The sequence below is a fragment of the Calonectris borealis genome, chromosome 2, assembly GCF_964195595.1.
Source record: "Calonectris borealis chromosome 2, bCalBor7.hap1.2, whole genome shotgun sequence".
Taxonomy (NCBI): Eukaryota; Metazoa; Chordata; class Aves; order Procellariiformes; family Procellariidae; genus Calonectris; species Calonectris borealis.
The window spans coordinates 131,901,146-131,916,616 of record NC_134313.1 but is presented as its reverse complement, the minus strand read 5'-3'; the positions used below and the strand labels follow the sequence as shown (position 1 = coordinate 131,916,616).

Sequence of the window (15,471 nt, the reverse complement as noted above, 5' to 3'; positions counted from 1 at the left end):
CCCTACAGCTGTAAATATTTATTGAAAATGAAATATACTCATATACTCCAGCTAGCACATTGCCATATGAATAAATCTAACCTTAAATAAATCATGTGCACTCCATCTTTTATTCAGTTTATAAAATTCTTGCTTCTTGCTGTGAGCATTCTTAGCTTAATACGGCTATTCAGAAGTAGAGCGATTTGTGGTGTGCCTTGATTTCTTTTATAATACAACGTTTTGCTTCTTATATTTCACCTCTTACAGCTTTTGCAAAGTTTTGATTTGATAGGACAAGAACAGTGAGGGCATTAGGACCAAGAGAAAGACGCACACATTGCTCTGTATTATGTCTGGCAAAGTGCTTCCTGACTGAGTGCTGTAGTTACGTGTGAAACAAAGTCAGGGAGCGACTAGTTCTCATCTGTTGATCACAGTTAACTTGAAGCCTCTGAACGGGGGAGAGCTGTCAGATCTGCTTTCAGAGATAAGGCACTTCAATCCAGGCAGCAACTGGAAACTTTGAAGAAGCAGGAACTACTCTGGAAGGAAACTATAAGAAATGGAATTTCTTTTTACTTAGAATTTAGAAACGAAAAAATCAAAACTTTAGCTACTCTTTTCATCAGCTAAACATGTGCTTTCCTAACTAAGCTGGGACTCTGTATAATAAAGGATCTACTTTATCTCACTGGATCCATGCTACCTTTTACTACAGTAAGTGCAATATTAATAGGAATGTTATATTTTGTCTGTAAATAGAGAGGAAAGCATGAAACGGCATCAGTGAAATGTGAGGGGAGCAAAGAAATCCTCTTGGCAGATAGTGAAAACCAGGGCTTTGCTGCAACCCGAGGACTGGAGTCTGAGAAAGATCCAAGTGATATTTAACATGACCATCTGTATCGTTTTGTCACCAACAGTATGTTCTTGAGGAAGAAGTGCAGATATGGATCACGTAAGCTGCAGTTTCTCTTGTTGTTGCTGATGCTGGGCTTTTTGCTACTGATGGTTACAACGCTGAATCCACCACCCAGCAACCAGAGCAAGGAAGGGACTTTCCAGCCTGTGGAGTTCAACCCCCGGGAAGGGTATCAGATGGACTTTGTGGAGACCCAAGAGATGCTGGAGACCCAGGAGGAGAGCCAGCAGTATTACCCTTTGGATGGGCTATCACCTTTCATCTCCCTGCGGGAGGATGAGTTGATCGTGGCCGTTGTGTCGCCCACCGGCAAAAGGAACCACAGCAAGGCCAGGAAGGGCTATCGCGTGGTGAAGCAGCAGAGCAGGCGGCCAGAGGTGAAGGCAGAGGGGGACCCGGAGTCCCAGCTCCTCTCCCTTCCTCTGCAGGCTGGGCAAGGGGCTGCTGCGGGGGAGCAGCCGCTCGGCCTGGAAACCCATGGCTTTAACGAAGCGCTCAGTGAGCGGATCTCTCTGCGCAGGGAGCTGCCTGAGGTACGACACCCGTTGTAAGTAAAACAGCCTATTTAATCTCTGGGACAAAACTCGTCTCTTTCCCCCTCGCCGTCCCCACCCCATGAACCTCTCCTCCTTTAAACCCCGCGTCTTTCCTACCAAACTCTCCCCTCCGGTTCTCCTCTCTCCGTTCGGGAGAACGTTTTTCGCCACGCCGTGTGCGGAACACACCCCCGTTCCTCACAGCCAGGTATGCTGCCAGCCTCCCTCCTCCGGCCCCGGCCCCGCACCCGCCGGCAGCCCGAGCCGCCCCCGCCGAGTCCCACAGGCACCCCGCGGCTGCCCAGCCACAGCCACCCCCGCCCTGGCCCACAGCCCCCGCGCACCCCGAGACCGCGGCAGGTGCTGCCGGAGCCAGCGGAGGCTGCACGAAACACCGGCGGTGTTTCAAGCCCTCAGGAGCCGACAGGCGGCAAAAGTGGAGGGTGCGGAGGAGGGGGGGGGCAGCTACGGCTTCCTGGGGGCGCCGGGTCAGAAAGGGGAGGACGAACGAGCGCACCGCGACCCAGCTGACGGCCGATGTTATCTGCGCCTCCCGCACCCCCTCCCCGCCCGCCTCCCCGCGGGGCACCGCGACCCGGCCCGGCCCGGCCCGTCACCACGGCAACGCGGCGTCCTGAGGGCGGGCGGGCGGCAGCGCCCCCTGCCGGCGGCCGCGGGTGGGGCGCCCCCCGCCGCAGCAGGTGGCGGGCGGCGGCAGGGGAGCGCTGCGTGGGCCCCGGCCCCCGCGGTCCCCCCCACCCCGGGTTGTCTGTCTGTCTGTCTGCTGGGGCTGGGAAGGGAATCGGCACGGCGGACGGCGCCACGCTCCGCGCTGTGTGGCGGATGCTGCGGGGCTGTCGAGCGGGGAAGGTGGCTGCTCCGCTCGGCCCCGGCGACAGCCCACCCGCCGGCTGCGGCTGCTCCGGGCCCGGGACGAGCAGCTGCGTGAGAAGGGGTCGGGGCAGCGGGGAGTGAGCGGCCGCCCCTCCACTTCCCGCCGCTACGACTCCCTCTAAGGCCCCAGCGATCACCTCACGGTGGGCCTCTGCCAGGGCTGTGGGGTCGCCGGGCTTACGGGGTGATAAAGGAGTCAGGAGTTGGGGCTTTCACCTTTTTTAGTGTAAGAAGTGACCCGACAAAGGTTGAAAGGAAAGTCCTGCGAGGAAGGAAGGTGGAGACCAGTGTGTCTGATCAACGCCACCGTAGCTAGCTGCAGCCAGGCTGTAAGGCCACGTGTAACAAGTGTTGCGTTTGAAGCCCCACGTTGCGTTTGAAGCCCCATGTGTTGCATTTGAAGCCTGGAGACTTGAGATCCAGTTATTCCCAACAGCCCAGGAGGGGCAGTTTATTACACTTCTTAAAAAGGGGCTGAGGTGTATCTACGCTCGCCGGCCCAGGGGAGAGGGAAAGGAATGTGGGTGGGTATCTTTTTTTCTTGCCTCCTGTAATGAAAGCTGTTGTAGCTTTCCTTCAGGACACAGTGGAAAAATGCACCAGAAAACATTTTAAGTAACACACAGAATATACACAGTAATTTTTCTAGTGGTCATTTTCACATGTTTAAATGGGAACACACGTTTAAGCATGGTGGCTCTAATTTAAGGGGACAATCTTAAGGAAAGAGAAATGAAACGGAGTGTTTTCTACACTTGCTGACTAGGTTCAGTGTTAATTTGGGTAATTCCATTGAATAATGAAATGCTAATATTAGTTATTTTTCACCGTGCTTCACTGGCAGCTCTTTGAACTATGTAATATTCAAAGGAGGAATGATGACCCTGGTTTACTGCCTGTGATGTCAGCCAAAAAACAGTTTTACTTTGGCAGCTGAAGGGCCATTCAACAAGAGACAGGTTTAGTTAACACTAATCTCGGTAAGATCTAAGCCATGGTCTCAGAGCTCTTGGATGGGTTTTCCCGTCTGACTAGTTACAGCCTAAAGAGCTATCAACACCACAGCTTATAGAGCCCAGATTGAAACCACCGATCTGAACATCTGAGGCTTCGCAGTTGTTCAGATCTAAATCCAGATCATAAACCTGCAGCAGAGGTCTACCTCTAAGCCAGTCCTATCCTTTTCGGCACAACACACAAACCACAACGACATTTTTTAGTCGTAATTTACTCTGGGGGCCTAGCTCACAACTATATCAGTCCAATTTTATACCGGTGTAAAATGAGAGCGAACCAGTCATGAATCAGATTGTCTATTCCTCTATTCTGTTGGAATCATGTTGTTCCTAATGTTACTATTTAATTAGAGAGAACCCAACCAGTTAGAGACATTTCAGTGAGTTAGCTCCACAGACTCAGTCTCTCTCATTTCGCTTGAAATTAGATGGCAAATTCTTGGTACCAGAAGCGATGCCTACTAATTGTGAAGCAATTCCAGATACTGTAAAATAAGACTGGCCAAACTTACCTACTTCAGTTTTACTCGTAAGCCAGAGTGTAAGATGTAAGGTAAATGCCGTAAGATATACTTAGCTGCTGTTCCTTAGAAATTCACATAGAGGTCTGTTGTGCTTTGCATTGGAGTAATGAACAGCATAACTACAGTTTCTTTCTATGTGAAGAGTACAGAGCTCTGCTGGAAATAAACCAGAACCTGCGGGCTGTGCTGTGCCTTGCCAGCCCGGGATCCAACTTCCTCACCTGGAAAGCGATACTTTAGACCTCTCTCACCACACCCCAGCTTCTAACATAACCCACATATCTTTGCATGCCTTTCCAGGTGAATGTTTTATGCTAATTTTTGGAAAGTAGATGCATAAAACTGTTTCTCTTCCAGCGCTCCTACTGATCCCGCAGTAAAACATACCCCGATGGTGAATCCAGTACCTTGTTTTGCCCCATTTACTTTGAGTACCAGTTTTGAAACAGCCAGGGTCTCTGGGTGAAAAGGCCTAATAACTTGTCCCGTTGTACTGTAAAGTTGTTCTTCCACATCAAGACTCATAATCGTCCCTCAGAGGGCTTTTTGCTGCTCTCGGTTGGTCCAGCTGCCGTCGACACCCTCCTGGGACAGTGGACCTGAATCAAGCCTGCCATTGTGACTTTTATGATGGGGTTCTGCCTGAAAAAAGGTCTGTTTTCCTCTCTTGGGTTTGAGTGTCAAACGTATCCAGGCAAACAGAAACTCACAAGCTGTCTAAAAAGGTTTTAAGTTTCACTACAAAAGCATTCCTTCCACTTGAGTGATGTTGGGAGTTGAATCTCAATGAGAGGTTTTCTTGAAGGTGGGTAGGAGTCTCCATCAGCAGCGCCTTTGCCGTGTCAGAATTGCTCTCCTGTTCATTGCTCCTTGTGATGATTCCTTATTTTTCCCAAATTGGATTAAATCACTATGTCTCATATCAGTCACAGCCCTGACTTTTTGAAATGCCGATTTGTGATGGACAGTCTATGAAACTGCTCCAAATTACAGGGAAGGTATTTCTGTATACTAGTACTCTGTCACATTTTTCTGAAGATTAGATATCTATATTGCCAGTCTTTGTCAATCTCCATGGCAACTAAACACCCGCCACCTAGGTTATATATTCAAGTACAGTTATTTTCAATTGTTTTCCAATTAAGATTCCACAACAGCCTTATTTTCGTGCTATAACCACAGTACTAGCAACAAGGCATTGTAGTAGTATTATAGTGCAAAATATAGGTGCTTATAGCTGTACTGAATGTTCCTGGTTGGAAGCTGCCTGGTAGTAAAAGGACTCCATCAGATCTTCACTTTTCTTAATCACCTCTAGATTCTCCTGCCTGAAAATACAAACACCGCCAAGTCATGAGAGTATCCTTTTCTCCATCCTGCTGAAAATGGAAACAATTATCCCATATGACATTGTGAAATAACACCATTGTTGATTATAGAAAATGAGTGAACCAAGGACAACATAGATTCATTACAATGTAAAAATCATCAAGAAAATTCATCTCTCTATACAAAAAGATATTAATGTGAAATATTATAAACTATAATAAATTATTATAATTGTGCTCATTTAAAATTTTTATTCCCAGAAGTGTATCTATAGTATTCATTTATTTGTATTTGTTATTAAATCATTCAGACTATGGATTCTCTTAAGTGATAAGCAGCTTTGTGTCTGGATAGTGTCTAGCATCATAGGGCCTCAGTCCATGAATAGAAGCACTAAGTAAAATGCATAGCAATATTAAAATGATATCCCCTACATGAGTTTCTGCTGAGTAGCTAATTGTTTAACAACCACTGTAAAATCTGTATGATGATTTGCCTGGCAATACAAAAATGCTGAAATAACAATGGTCCACATTCAGTCAATTCCGTAATTCCTTGAAGAAGTTCTTACTGCGAGAGATTAAATGAGTTAGGAAACAGAATGACTGCTCCTCAGGAAATGAAAAGATTTTAAAATGTGTTTTCTAATGTAAGCAAAGCAGATATATAGGCACAGTCTTTGCATCTCTACAACTGGCATTTGCAGGCCTTTTCTGGAAAAAGTGCATTCTCATGCCAATATAGCGTGTCCTGTCTCTCTGAACCAGGACCGGTAAATCAGAAAACACTTTTGTTGTGAATGTGATTTGTAGATCCATTACTTACATTAATGAAACAGCCATTGTTTGACAAAGGTTTATAGTTTTCATATACAGTTTCTGTGAGGATGAATAGGAAGTGGTTTTCATTTGAGTTGTCAAAGCAACACCTAATTCACAGTAATTTTGATGGAAGTTTGTTCAATGTCATGGGTGAAATCTTGGCCCCATGGAAAACTGAGGAGCCGTAGGCCCCAGCTGGCACCCTGGAGCATCTCTAGAAATGCCATACAGTGACCCATGCAGCCAGGTGTCTTGCAGTAGATTGTGTCAGTACCTGGAGTTGTAAAGTAAATAGCAGAAAATGGCATAAAGATTATCTACCCAGCTGGGAGCCTCATTCATCAGTGATTTGTTTTCATCGAAAAAAGCAACCTGTACAAACTTTATAGGGAAAATACATTTACTTTCTTAAATGTATCTACATTTGTTTTCATTGCCCATGTAAGGATCCATTTCTTTCCTGTACAGGACTGAGATGTTGGCTTCATTCACTGGTCAGGCAGTCCACAGGTATACCGATCTGTTGTGCAGATGAGTTATTTTACTTGTTAGTCTTAAAGGTACTGCATTTCAGTTTACTCTTTTCTGTGTTACTTGAGAAAATGTGGAAATTGGTGGAGGCTGACTGACCTTCCTTATCGCTCTCTCTGCTTTGCTCTGTCTAATTGTCTTCAGTTTCTCTTTCTTTGCCTTCTGGACCATTTCTGTTAAGCTGTGTATTTTCAGGCAGCCAGAGCAGAAGAAAGTATCCCAGAATACAGCAAAACATTCCTAATTTTGCATTTTAATTTTTATAATGTCATTCCCATGTTTTCACTTTGTATTCCAGTCTTGGATGCCTTAATGCTTCCTTTGCTTCATTAGAAGTAAGCTGATATCTTAAACTGCTTTCCATCCCTGAAGGTTTAGGTGTAGCTTACAACTTCGCTCTGAGAGACAAGTAGCCAGTTGTACCAGCGTTTCTAGTGTCTCCCTCATTTGATCCCATGCAGGTGCCTACAGGAAGAATATGACTCCAGTCTGCCTACCGCTAGTGTCATCATCTGTTTCCATGACGAAGCCTGGTCTACTCTGCTGAGAACTGTCCACAGCATTATGGACACAGCCCCGAAGGCCTCCCTCAAGGACATCATCCTAGTTGACGATCTCAGCCAGCAAGGTAGCCCCCATTTCTCTGTATGTGAGCTCTTTCTTCCAAAGGTTCAGGGAAGAAACTGTCCTCCTCCAAGAAGTGCGTGAGGAAAGTAGAAGGCAAAGAGGACCCTCAGGAAGAGAGCTAAGCAGCGCCCTGAGCTGGCTGCCAGGTTTCACTCTTCCATCCCTAGAATTCAGCTTAGCCTTTCAACTTTGAAATACGTTTCTTTTTTCCCCATCATTTCCAATCACTCTGAACTTTCTTACTTTCAAATAAGATCACAGTATGCAAATCTTAGCCTTCCCACTGGACCAGATCTGCTGTAATAATTTCCAGATTTGGACTTTGGCTGAAGAATAGAGTGGAAAACTCCACATTGCTAAAGTAGTGCAAAGCGCTTGGGAAAGCCAAACACCTGTAGTATCTCACTCTGATCTGCGCCTTTTATGAGATGATGAGAGCATCCACCTTTTCCTGAAAACAGGAGAGGAAGTTATTAAGTTTCCCACAGGAATAGCTTCACACCTAGTGAATCTCAGTTTCCATTAGTCTCTACTTCTCTTTGACATTATGCTGCTGTGGGAACATTTGGAACATGACCTCCTTGGCCATGTAAAACAAATGCCCCCAAAACATTTTACCAGCAAGAAGTAGCATCTCCTACTACCTGTTGCTTTTCTATAACAGCTTGAATCAAAGCTAAAAGATTTCAGTGACGTTCTGTTTTTGACAGGGCCCCTGAAGTCAGCTCTGAGTGAATACATCTCTAAGCTGGACGGTGTGAAACTCATCCGGAGCAACAAGAGGCTTGGAGTCATCCGAGGTCGGATGCTAGGAGCTGCACGGGCAACCGGGGACGTTCTCGTCTTCATGGATTCACACTGCGAGTGTCAGAAGGGCTGGCTGGAACCCCTCCTAGCCAGACTGTCCAGCAACCGGTAAATATCCCCACGACCTCTGAGCTGCCTGCACATACTAATTTCTGCTGAAAGAGGTGTACTGGGAAAGGTTTGGGTATTTTTTTATCCTCTCTTTGTTACCTTCTTCCTTCTGGTCACATTGCTTTTATTTTCTACTTTATCACCTCATGCATCACTCTAATATGTGGGAAGCAGGATAGGGCACACAGCTGATAACCCTCCCTTCACACACAGTATCATTGAACTGTCAGAGTTTGTATCCAGTTAGAGCTATAAGAAGGCTTCCTGGTGGTCTGAATTAAAAAGGTTGCAGTCTCAAGCTGTTTGGAAATTGGCAAACATCCACCAGAAAAACTACTGCAAGAGTCCATTATTTTTACTTTTTAACTGTCTCAGTCATGAAGCCAAGGATAAAATGCTTCGTCTTCCTGAGCCAGTTCGGCTACATAGCAATGTCACCTGTACTGTCTCTGTTCCACAGAAAAAATAGACTTTCTGGGCAGCCTAGACAGTTCTAGCTAATCACAGGTACTTTCACTGACACCAAACGGACAGAGGAAGATACAGATTTGTATTTTCTGAGTCTTTCATCTTTAGGTTGCTTGGGCCTGCTCTCTAATGTACAGCTGAGCTCATCTATGTGGTCCCCAAGTCCTTCAAAGAGATTAAATCACTGAAAATGTTTCAAGAATTACATGGCAGTAAATCCTTTATTAAAGGGATTTTCCTGAAAGAAAAATTTGTACATTAACTTGTCTATCATTACCCTTAAGCCACTTGGGAAAAAATGAATAATTGCTTGAGGGGGTAAAAGAAAAAATACATCTTTAAAACTCTTACCAGACCGTTAAATAGTCATACTAAAGACCTTCAAAGGCTGTTCCCAGGCACTGGAACAAGCTGCTTTTATGGCTGATTATGTTTGCTTATAAGAGAATTAATCTGAGTTTTTAGAAATGATTACATCATTTGGATCAAAACATTAAAAATACTGCAAGCAAGAGTAATGCTGCCCTAGGATGTCAGGGATATTCTTTTCTAAAAGATCCTCCTTGGAAAACCAGATTATTTTTTGTTTGCTGACTTATTAGATGATTTATTATGAATATACGTCATGATTCTTCTGCCTTGAGCTGTAGTATATTGTTGATGTTCATGCAAAACTCCTATCTGTATCAATTGGCCAGTCCTTATTCAAGGTTGTATTGCTGAAATTAAGAGAATTACAAAAAGTCTCAGAGAAGAGCTATAGTGAAGGGAGATTTACAATGGCAAGAGAGAAGTTAGGACCCCACCACAATTGTAGTGATTTACTATCAAAAATTATCCCTGCTAAGGGAATGCAAAGCCACCAAGCCTACTATAGCTCTAAGGTTTATGTAGCACTGTCACCAGGGGGTGAGAAAGGGATTCTCTTCCCCTGTAGGGCTCATACGCTCATTCATTCCTCCAGGACAGCAGAATTTAACACTGAGTTAGCTAATGGCTAATTGAATCCCTGGAGCAAAGGTAGAAGGATGTTTGGATAATAGTATGGTCTAAACCATCCCTTTATATATGCTGTATCAGTCACTGTGTCTGACCCTGGAAATTTTGTCACTGCTAGTGTGGAGAACCTGTGCCATTCTCCAGTGCACAGGGAAGACATCCTCTAAGGCATCTGGCAATCACTTTCCCTCTCTGTCCTTCTTTCCCCAGCTGAAGAATGATGATAATAACACTGATCTGATACGGAAGTTAATTCATGATTTTTCCCAAATTACTTGTAATGTTTGCATGGAGATCACTGTGGAAATGTAAAGCATTAGCATAGTCAACTTTGCTTCATTTAGCAGTTGAGGAGCTGTTAAATTGAATCACGTGCACTCCTGGAGACTACCCAAATGAGGAAAGTAGAGAGAAAAAAAGCTTACAGTGACTGGTGAAATATCCATCATTCCTCTTCTTAATGTACCAATCAAGCTGCAACTCATGCACTTTTGCTGGAGAGACAGGATAGGAAAACACTTAAATCACCTAGAGTGAGTGAGTGAGTTGTTTGCTGGCAAGGGAAAATGCAGCCTTTCCAAAGCTCAAACCTTTGCAGGAGCTTAGCAGAGCTGGAGGGAGATTTTAACTTTGAAAATTGTGATTAAACCTAATTTTCTAGACTCCTGATCAGATCTACCACTATTATTGTGACCTGTCTTAGAGTGATGCCAAGAGATCCTTACCCAAACTGAGATCTCACTGTGAGTTGAACATACTCACAAAAAGGGAGATACCCCCAGTTCTGAGTAGCCTGTGGTAATGACAAACAGGACAAACACAAGAAAAATTATCCCAATGTTATAGGTATGGAAATATTTGACAGATATTTGACTTGCTCTGGGTGATGACATTTCATCTCCCTATGTGATGGTTTTATTCACTAACCCAATCAAAATTATTTTCCCAAAAAGTATTGAGTCTTTCTAAAGTCATTACACATGCATTTATGGGCACCTTGATTGGGACTAATTCTGTGAACCATACCTAATAAATTGACTGGGAAGCTGTGCATCAGCATAGTATATCGCCTAGAGAATGGTTCAGTGGTTTGTAAAGCATCCCTTGACATTTTGATTATTCAAGGATGAATACCATAGGCACCTGGACAACATTAGAAAACTAGATGAGATGCCCCACAAATCATTTAATTTGACAACTGTTTGTGTTCCAGGATAATTCCAGGTGAGTAGCATGGTGCATAGTAATGCAGATGTGCAATTATTACAGTCATCTTTTGAGGCGTTTGCCTTTTCCAGGAGACTGCAGAAGACAGCTGCTATTTTGTATTCGGTCTAAAGGCAGTGAAAGGCAGAGGGGGCATATAATGAAACCTTGAAAAGTTTGTTCCTTTAACCTAAAAACTGTGACCATCATGCTGAAGCAGGATGATTTTTTTTCAAAAATGTGGTTCCTGAGAATACTGCATGAAAGCAAAATGCGCCTTGATTATATCCTTGACAAGGAATTCCACCCCTAAAAAAGGCATGGACGCCATAACCGTGGCAGAGGGGTGGCTCGCAAGGGGGTAGCTTGCCCTTAGGACCTTTCCCGTGCTCCTCGTTGCAAGGGCTGTTTAGCTCTGTGCTGGTGCACTGCCTATACCACAGCTCAAACATTACGTTAGGAAACAGAAGCCTGTGATATTATTAAAAGAAGCCTATTTAGTTTCTAAAATTCGAAGTGCCTCTACTTAGCACCGTGATTCTAGGTCACTAATCTTTAATGAAAATGCTGTTAAACAGAATAAGAAATGAACATAGCAGTGGAAAGGCATCTCATCCACTGTTTGCTCCCATTTAGGAGTGAATGGGAGCCTCTACTTGTAGACACAGGAATAGAAACAGAGTTCTGCTGTCCAGAAGATTTCTGTGTAGTTCTAGTTTTACGGTACTACACTAGAGAGAAGGGAAATACTTTGCACTAAAGTTGAACAGTTCCTTCATCTCTTTTTATCTGATTCTCCACTTCTCAGTGGCCCATACCCCAGCTTTTCAAGCTACCAAATACATAAGCCATCTGTTTTCTACCTTCTCACACGCTCAGGGAAGCATGATCTTATCCATTAAGAGCACACAGAACCCCGGCATCTGAGCATGTATTTCTGTGCTACTCTCCTTGTTTTGAAAACCTTCCATATACTTCACATATAACACCCTGCTTCCTAGGACTCCTCTTTTTGCCTGATCCTTTTATATCCTCCATTTGTCAATAACACTCATTTCAGATTCAGTAAATTAATGTTCAGCATTTACATGGCATGTTATGTGAAGATAACACTATCTCTTTACAATCTTTCACAGTTGATCAGAATCAGTAGGTGACCTATTTTAAAGAAGTCGAGGTAAAGAAACTGAAGACAAGAATCTAAAGTCAAAAGCAAATATTACTGCCAAAAGTAGGAGCAATGAGGATTTAGGCATGATTCATGGCACAGCGCCCTGTCCGTCCAGTGTAAAAAGGTATTGGTCGCTCCTAGAGTTTTTGGTACCCCACATACAAATTTGAGTATTTTAACAAAAAAGACAAGTTCAGAAGATTTTTTTTTTTAAATAAAGCATTCCCTTAGCACTCTACCTAGCAGATATTTGAAGTATATGTTTAGTGCTTAGCATATGAGTAGTCCATCAATTCAAGGAGACTGTTCATATGCCCTAAGTTAGTCTGGAGTTGGTCTGTAAGGCAGTATTTAAGTAATCCTTCATACCATAGCTTTACCATTCCTGATCACTGCATTTGATCTTTTTATTAACCCTATCTAATTTCAAATGTTGTGCATTACTATTTTCCTGAAGACTTCAGCCAGCCAGCAAGGTGGTTTCAGTGAAAATGCCGCGTGCTGTGGAATCAACTTGGGTTCTCAGTTGCTGAAGTTTTGACTACATGCAGAGCCAGAGAACTTGGACTGCCTGGATTTCCTAGCTATCTAATTTTTTCAGGGAATGATCCATTCTGAAACTGGTTGAGGAAAATACATCATTTTCATGTTTGTTTTCTTTTGTTCCTCCTTATTTAAAGGGGGATTTAAACAGATTAAAATCTGTTCCCTTCCCAGCAAAAGACAGTATAAATCAATAAAAAGCGCTTTCAAAAAACAGTGTATCTAAAACTTCAAAACAGATGTGTTAATTAAATCTTCCTCTCCTCATGTTACTTATTCTAAAAATAGAAGAGAACATAATGTCCATGGTGACTGTAAAGGGTCATGGGAAGACATTTCATTTGCAATTGTATTTGGTTGAGAAATCCCAAACCAGGAAATTGTTCTTGTTTGGGTTGCTCTTTTTCATGAATTGTGACCTTTTGTAGTTCATGTGTGTTCCAAGCATTTGAAATATTCACAAATTAGTCAAACAGTTCAAAGCCTTGCTGCTAGTTGTATTTGAATTTCCTGTTTTTTCCTTTCCTTGGATTCCACAGAGTAAAATTAGCAGTAGTTTGCCAGTGTGTGTTTCATTTCAAAGTGCTGAGAGGCTGCTGACTGACTGCCAGTTACCCAGTTAAAACCAAAAAGAATAGCTAAGAACATCTTCCAACTTTCAATTACCTTCTGCTGCAAATTTGCATTTAGAACCACACAAACATCAAACCATCAGTAAATATGCAGAAAACAGATCTTTTATAAAAAAAGCATTAATACCAAAAGATAGGTAAAGCACTGCTTGATTAAGATTAAAATCGGACATTGACCAGTTTTCACACAAGGTAAAATTACTGGATTCCTCTATTTCAGATCACAAAGACACTCCCAATATTTAAAGCTTTAAGAAGGTGTGTTTCTATTGGTTTCAGCAGAGCTACACCAGTTTATACTAGGTGAAGATCTAGCATTACACCTACAAACATACTCTTCAAAACTATTAATCTTGGCATTCTGAAAGAGCTACTAGAGTAATAGCAGTAAAACACAGTTAGAGTTTGTACTGTATAATTTTGTGGGAAAGGAGATTTGATTTTATTTTGTTCTGGTTTATTGTTGAATTTAGCCAGGGTAGAATGTGACCTATCCGGTGAGATATTTTCAGCTGTCTTAAACACTGTAATTTTCCATGTCATAATTTGCAGATAGTTTGGATAATTGCTTGGTCTCCAAACCATCAGAATCCATTACATCACTGCAGGTATTTTTCTTGAATGGTATTGAAGAATCAATGCCCAGTAACAAGCAAAGCAGAAGCATGCATTAAAAATAAAGGATTATTTCGACAAGAACTACTACCCTGGTGCTTAGTCTTAGGAGCAATTGCACTGATGCTAGAAGCATCATTGGAGTTTGCAGTTTTACAGTGGTAACAAATTTAAGGTGGATCCAAAAAGAAGGACAAGTTTTAAATGGCTGAAATGATAGGAAAATGCAGGATAGTCTGAAATGCCTGGATCATCTGATCTAGAATATATCTGATCTACAATATATCTGAGCATAACTGAGTATCTGCATTTTCTCTGTCTGAACTATCTTGGATATGCACATGTGGTCTAGTCTTCATGGTCAAGGTTTTTTGAATGGTTTAGTCTACATTGCCTCCTCTGGCTTCCACTCAAATACGCCCTCCTGATATTTCCCTCTTGACTCTAATAAACTACCCTGGGGTCATCCAGTCCTGTCTGGATGAGAATGGATAAACAAGTAGCAGTAGATAGCATGCATTTCAGCAAGTAGCAACAAACTGAGGTGGGAAGTATACACCTCCAACTACACTCCTAACTAGACAGTTGTCAGAGATACTCGGACACTGGAGAATGAAGCAGGCTGTAGAAATTACAATTACAGTGACTTTTCATTTTTTGAAGTTTAGTTGTACCAAATCCATTTAACTTGTTAGATGGATTTTTCTCAGCATATCAAAGAAAAAACACCTGCTTGTGTGAGTTTGTCAGGACACTACCTTTTAGTAACTTCCAGAAGCAGTTAGTTTCCTTTTCATGCTGTTAGTGAGTAAAGGTTAAATACAGCTTTCAGCAGAAAGGTTTCTGCTGGCTTGAGTTTGAGGTGGTTGCTCCTGTCCTGGATACCCCTGGATGTATCACAGGGGTATCATCAAGAGAATCAGGGGAGGATATCAGCTTTATTATTTTTAGTCTTATTTATTTCCATTTCTTCTTGAGTCCTGTGGGAGAATGACAGCAAATCACTGCCTTAATGTATATGCCTACAAATGTTGCAGGTGACCATAAAATTTTCTCATCTATTTGTAAACCCAATGCTTGTTTCTAAGAATGCCTATTATTACATATTACAAAGGCTGGTTTTACAGCTGAATGGAGAAATATAATCACTTCTCTATTTTAAATCTTTCTGCCTTTAGCTCATCATAGGGCAGTCTGCTCTTACTAGAAAACAAAGGAATAACTGAGTCATTTTAATGCTATTCTCTGCATAGTTCATCTTCATACAATTAATTGACGATCAGTAGTGTCTGTTTCTCCATGGGCTTCTAAAATTCTCTACAGGAAATGGCAGCTGTGATAAAACAAAGTTTGGAGTTTCCCCCCACCCAGATACTGAAAAAACATTACGCTAGAGGTTGTAAAGGCAGAGAAGATATGTGAAGATTACATTAACATCACCCAGAGCTACCATCTTCCTCAGCTGGTTCTGGTCTCTGCCATGGAAAAGTACAAAGAGCTCACTGCATTGGAGACTTCTGAGATGTCCTTTCCTCATTGATAGTATTATGTTTTAAGCGTATTTCTCTCCAGAGTGATCTGTACATATAAATCTTTAGGAGAGGACTTTTTGCCCCAAAATTGACCATTTCATTTTTCTCTCTCAGTTTTAACAGGAAGTTATTTTCTAGGGAAAGAGCTACTCCAGAATAATTTCCTATATAGATACTCTTACTCTAGAACAAGAGTAATTTTTTC

General features: G+C 42.6%; 1 protein-coding gene across 1 annotated transcript in view; it reads left to right on the top strand.

Annotated features, from left to right (window-relative positions):
• The first annotated feature begins 397 nt into the window (after positions 1–397).
• Positions 398–15,471, top strand: part of GALNT15 (polypeptide N-acetylgalactosaminyltransferase 15) — a 27,379-nt gene continuing 12,305 nt past the window's right edge. The window contains exons 1-3 of the mRNA XM_075143449.1: positions 398–1,451; positions 7,017–7,183; positions 7,893–8,097. Of these exons, the coding sequence (XP_074999550.1) occupies positions 907–1,451; positions 7,017–7,183; positions 7,893–8,097 (917 nt within the window). The 5' untranslated portion in view covers positions 398–906. The remainder of the gene's footprint in view (positions 1,452–7,016; positions 7,184–7,892; positions 8,098–15,471) is intronic.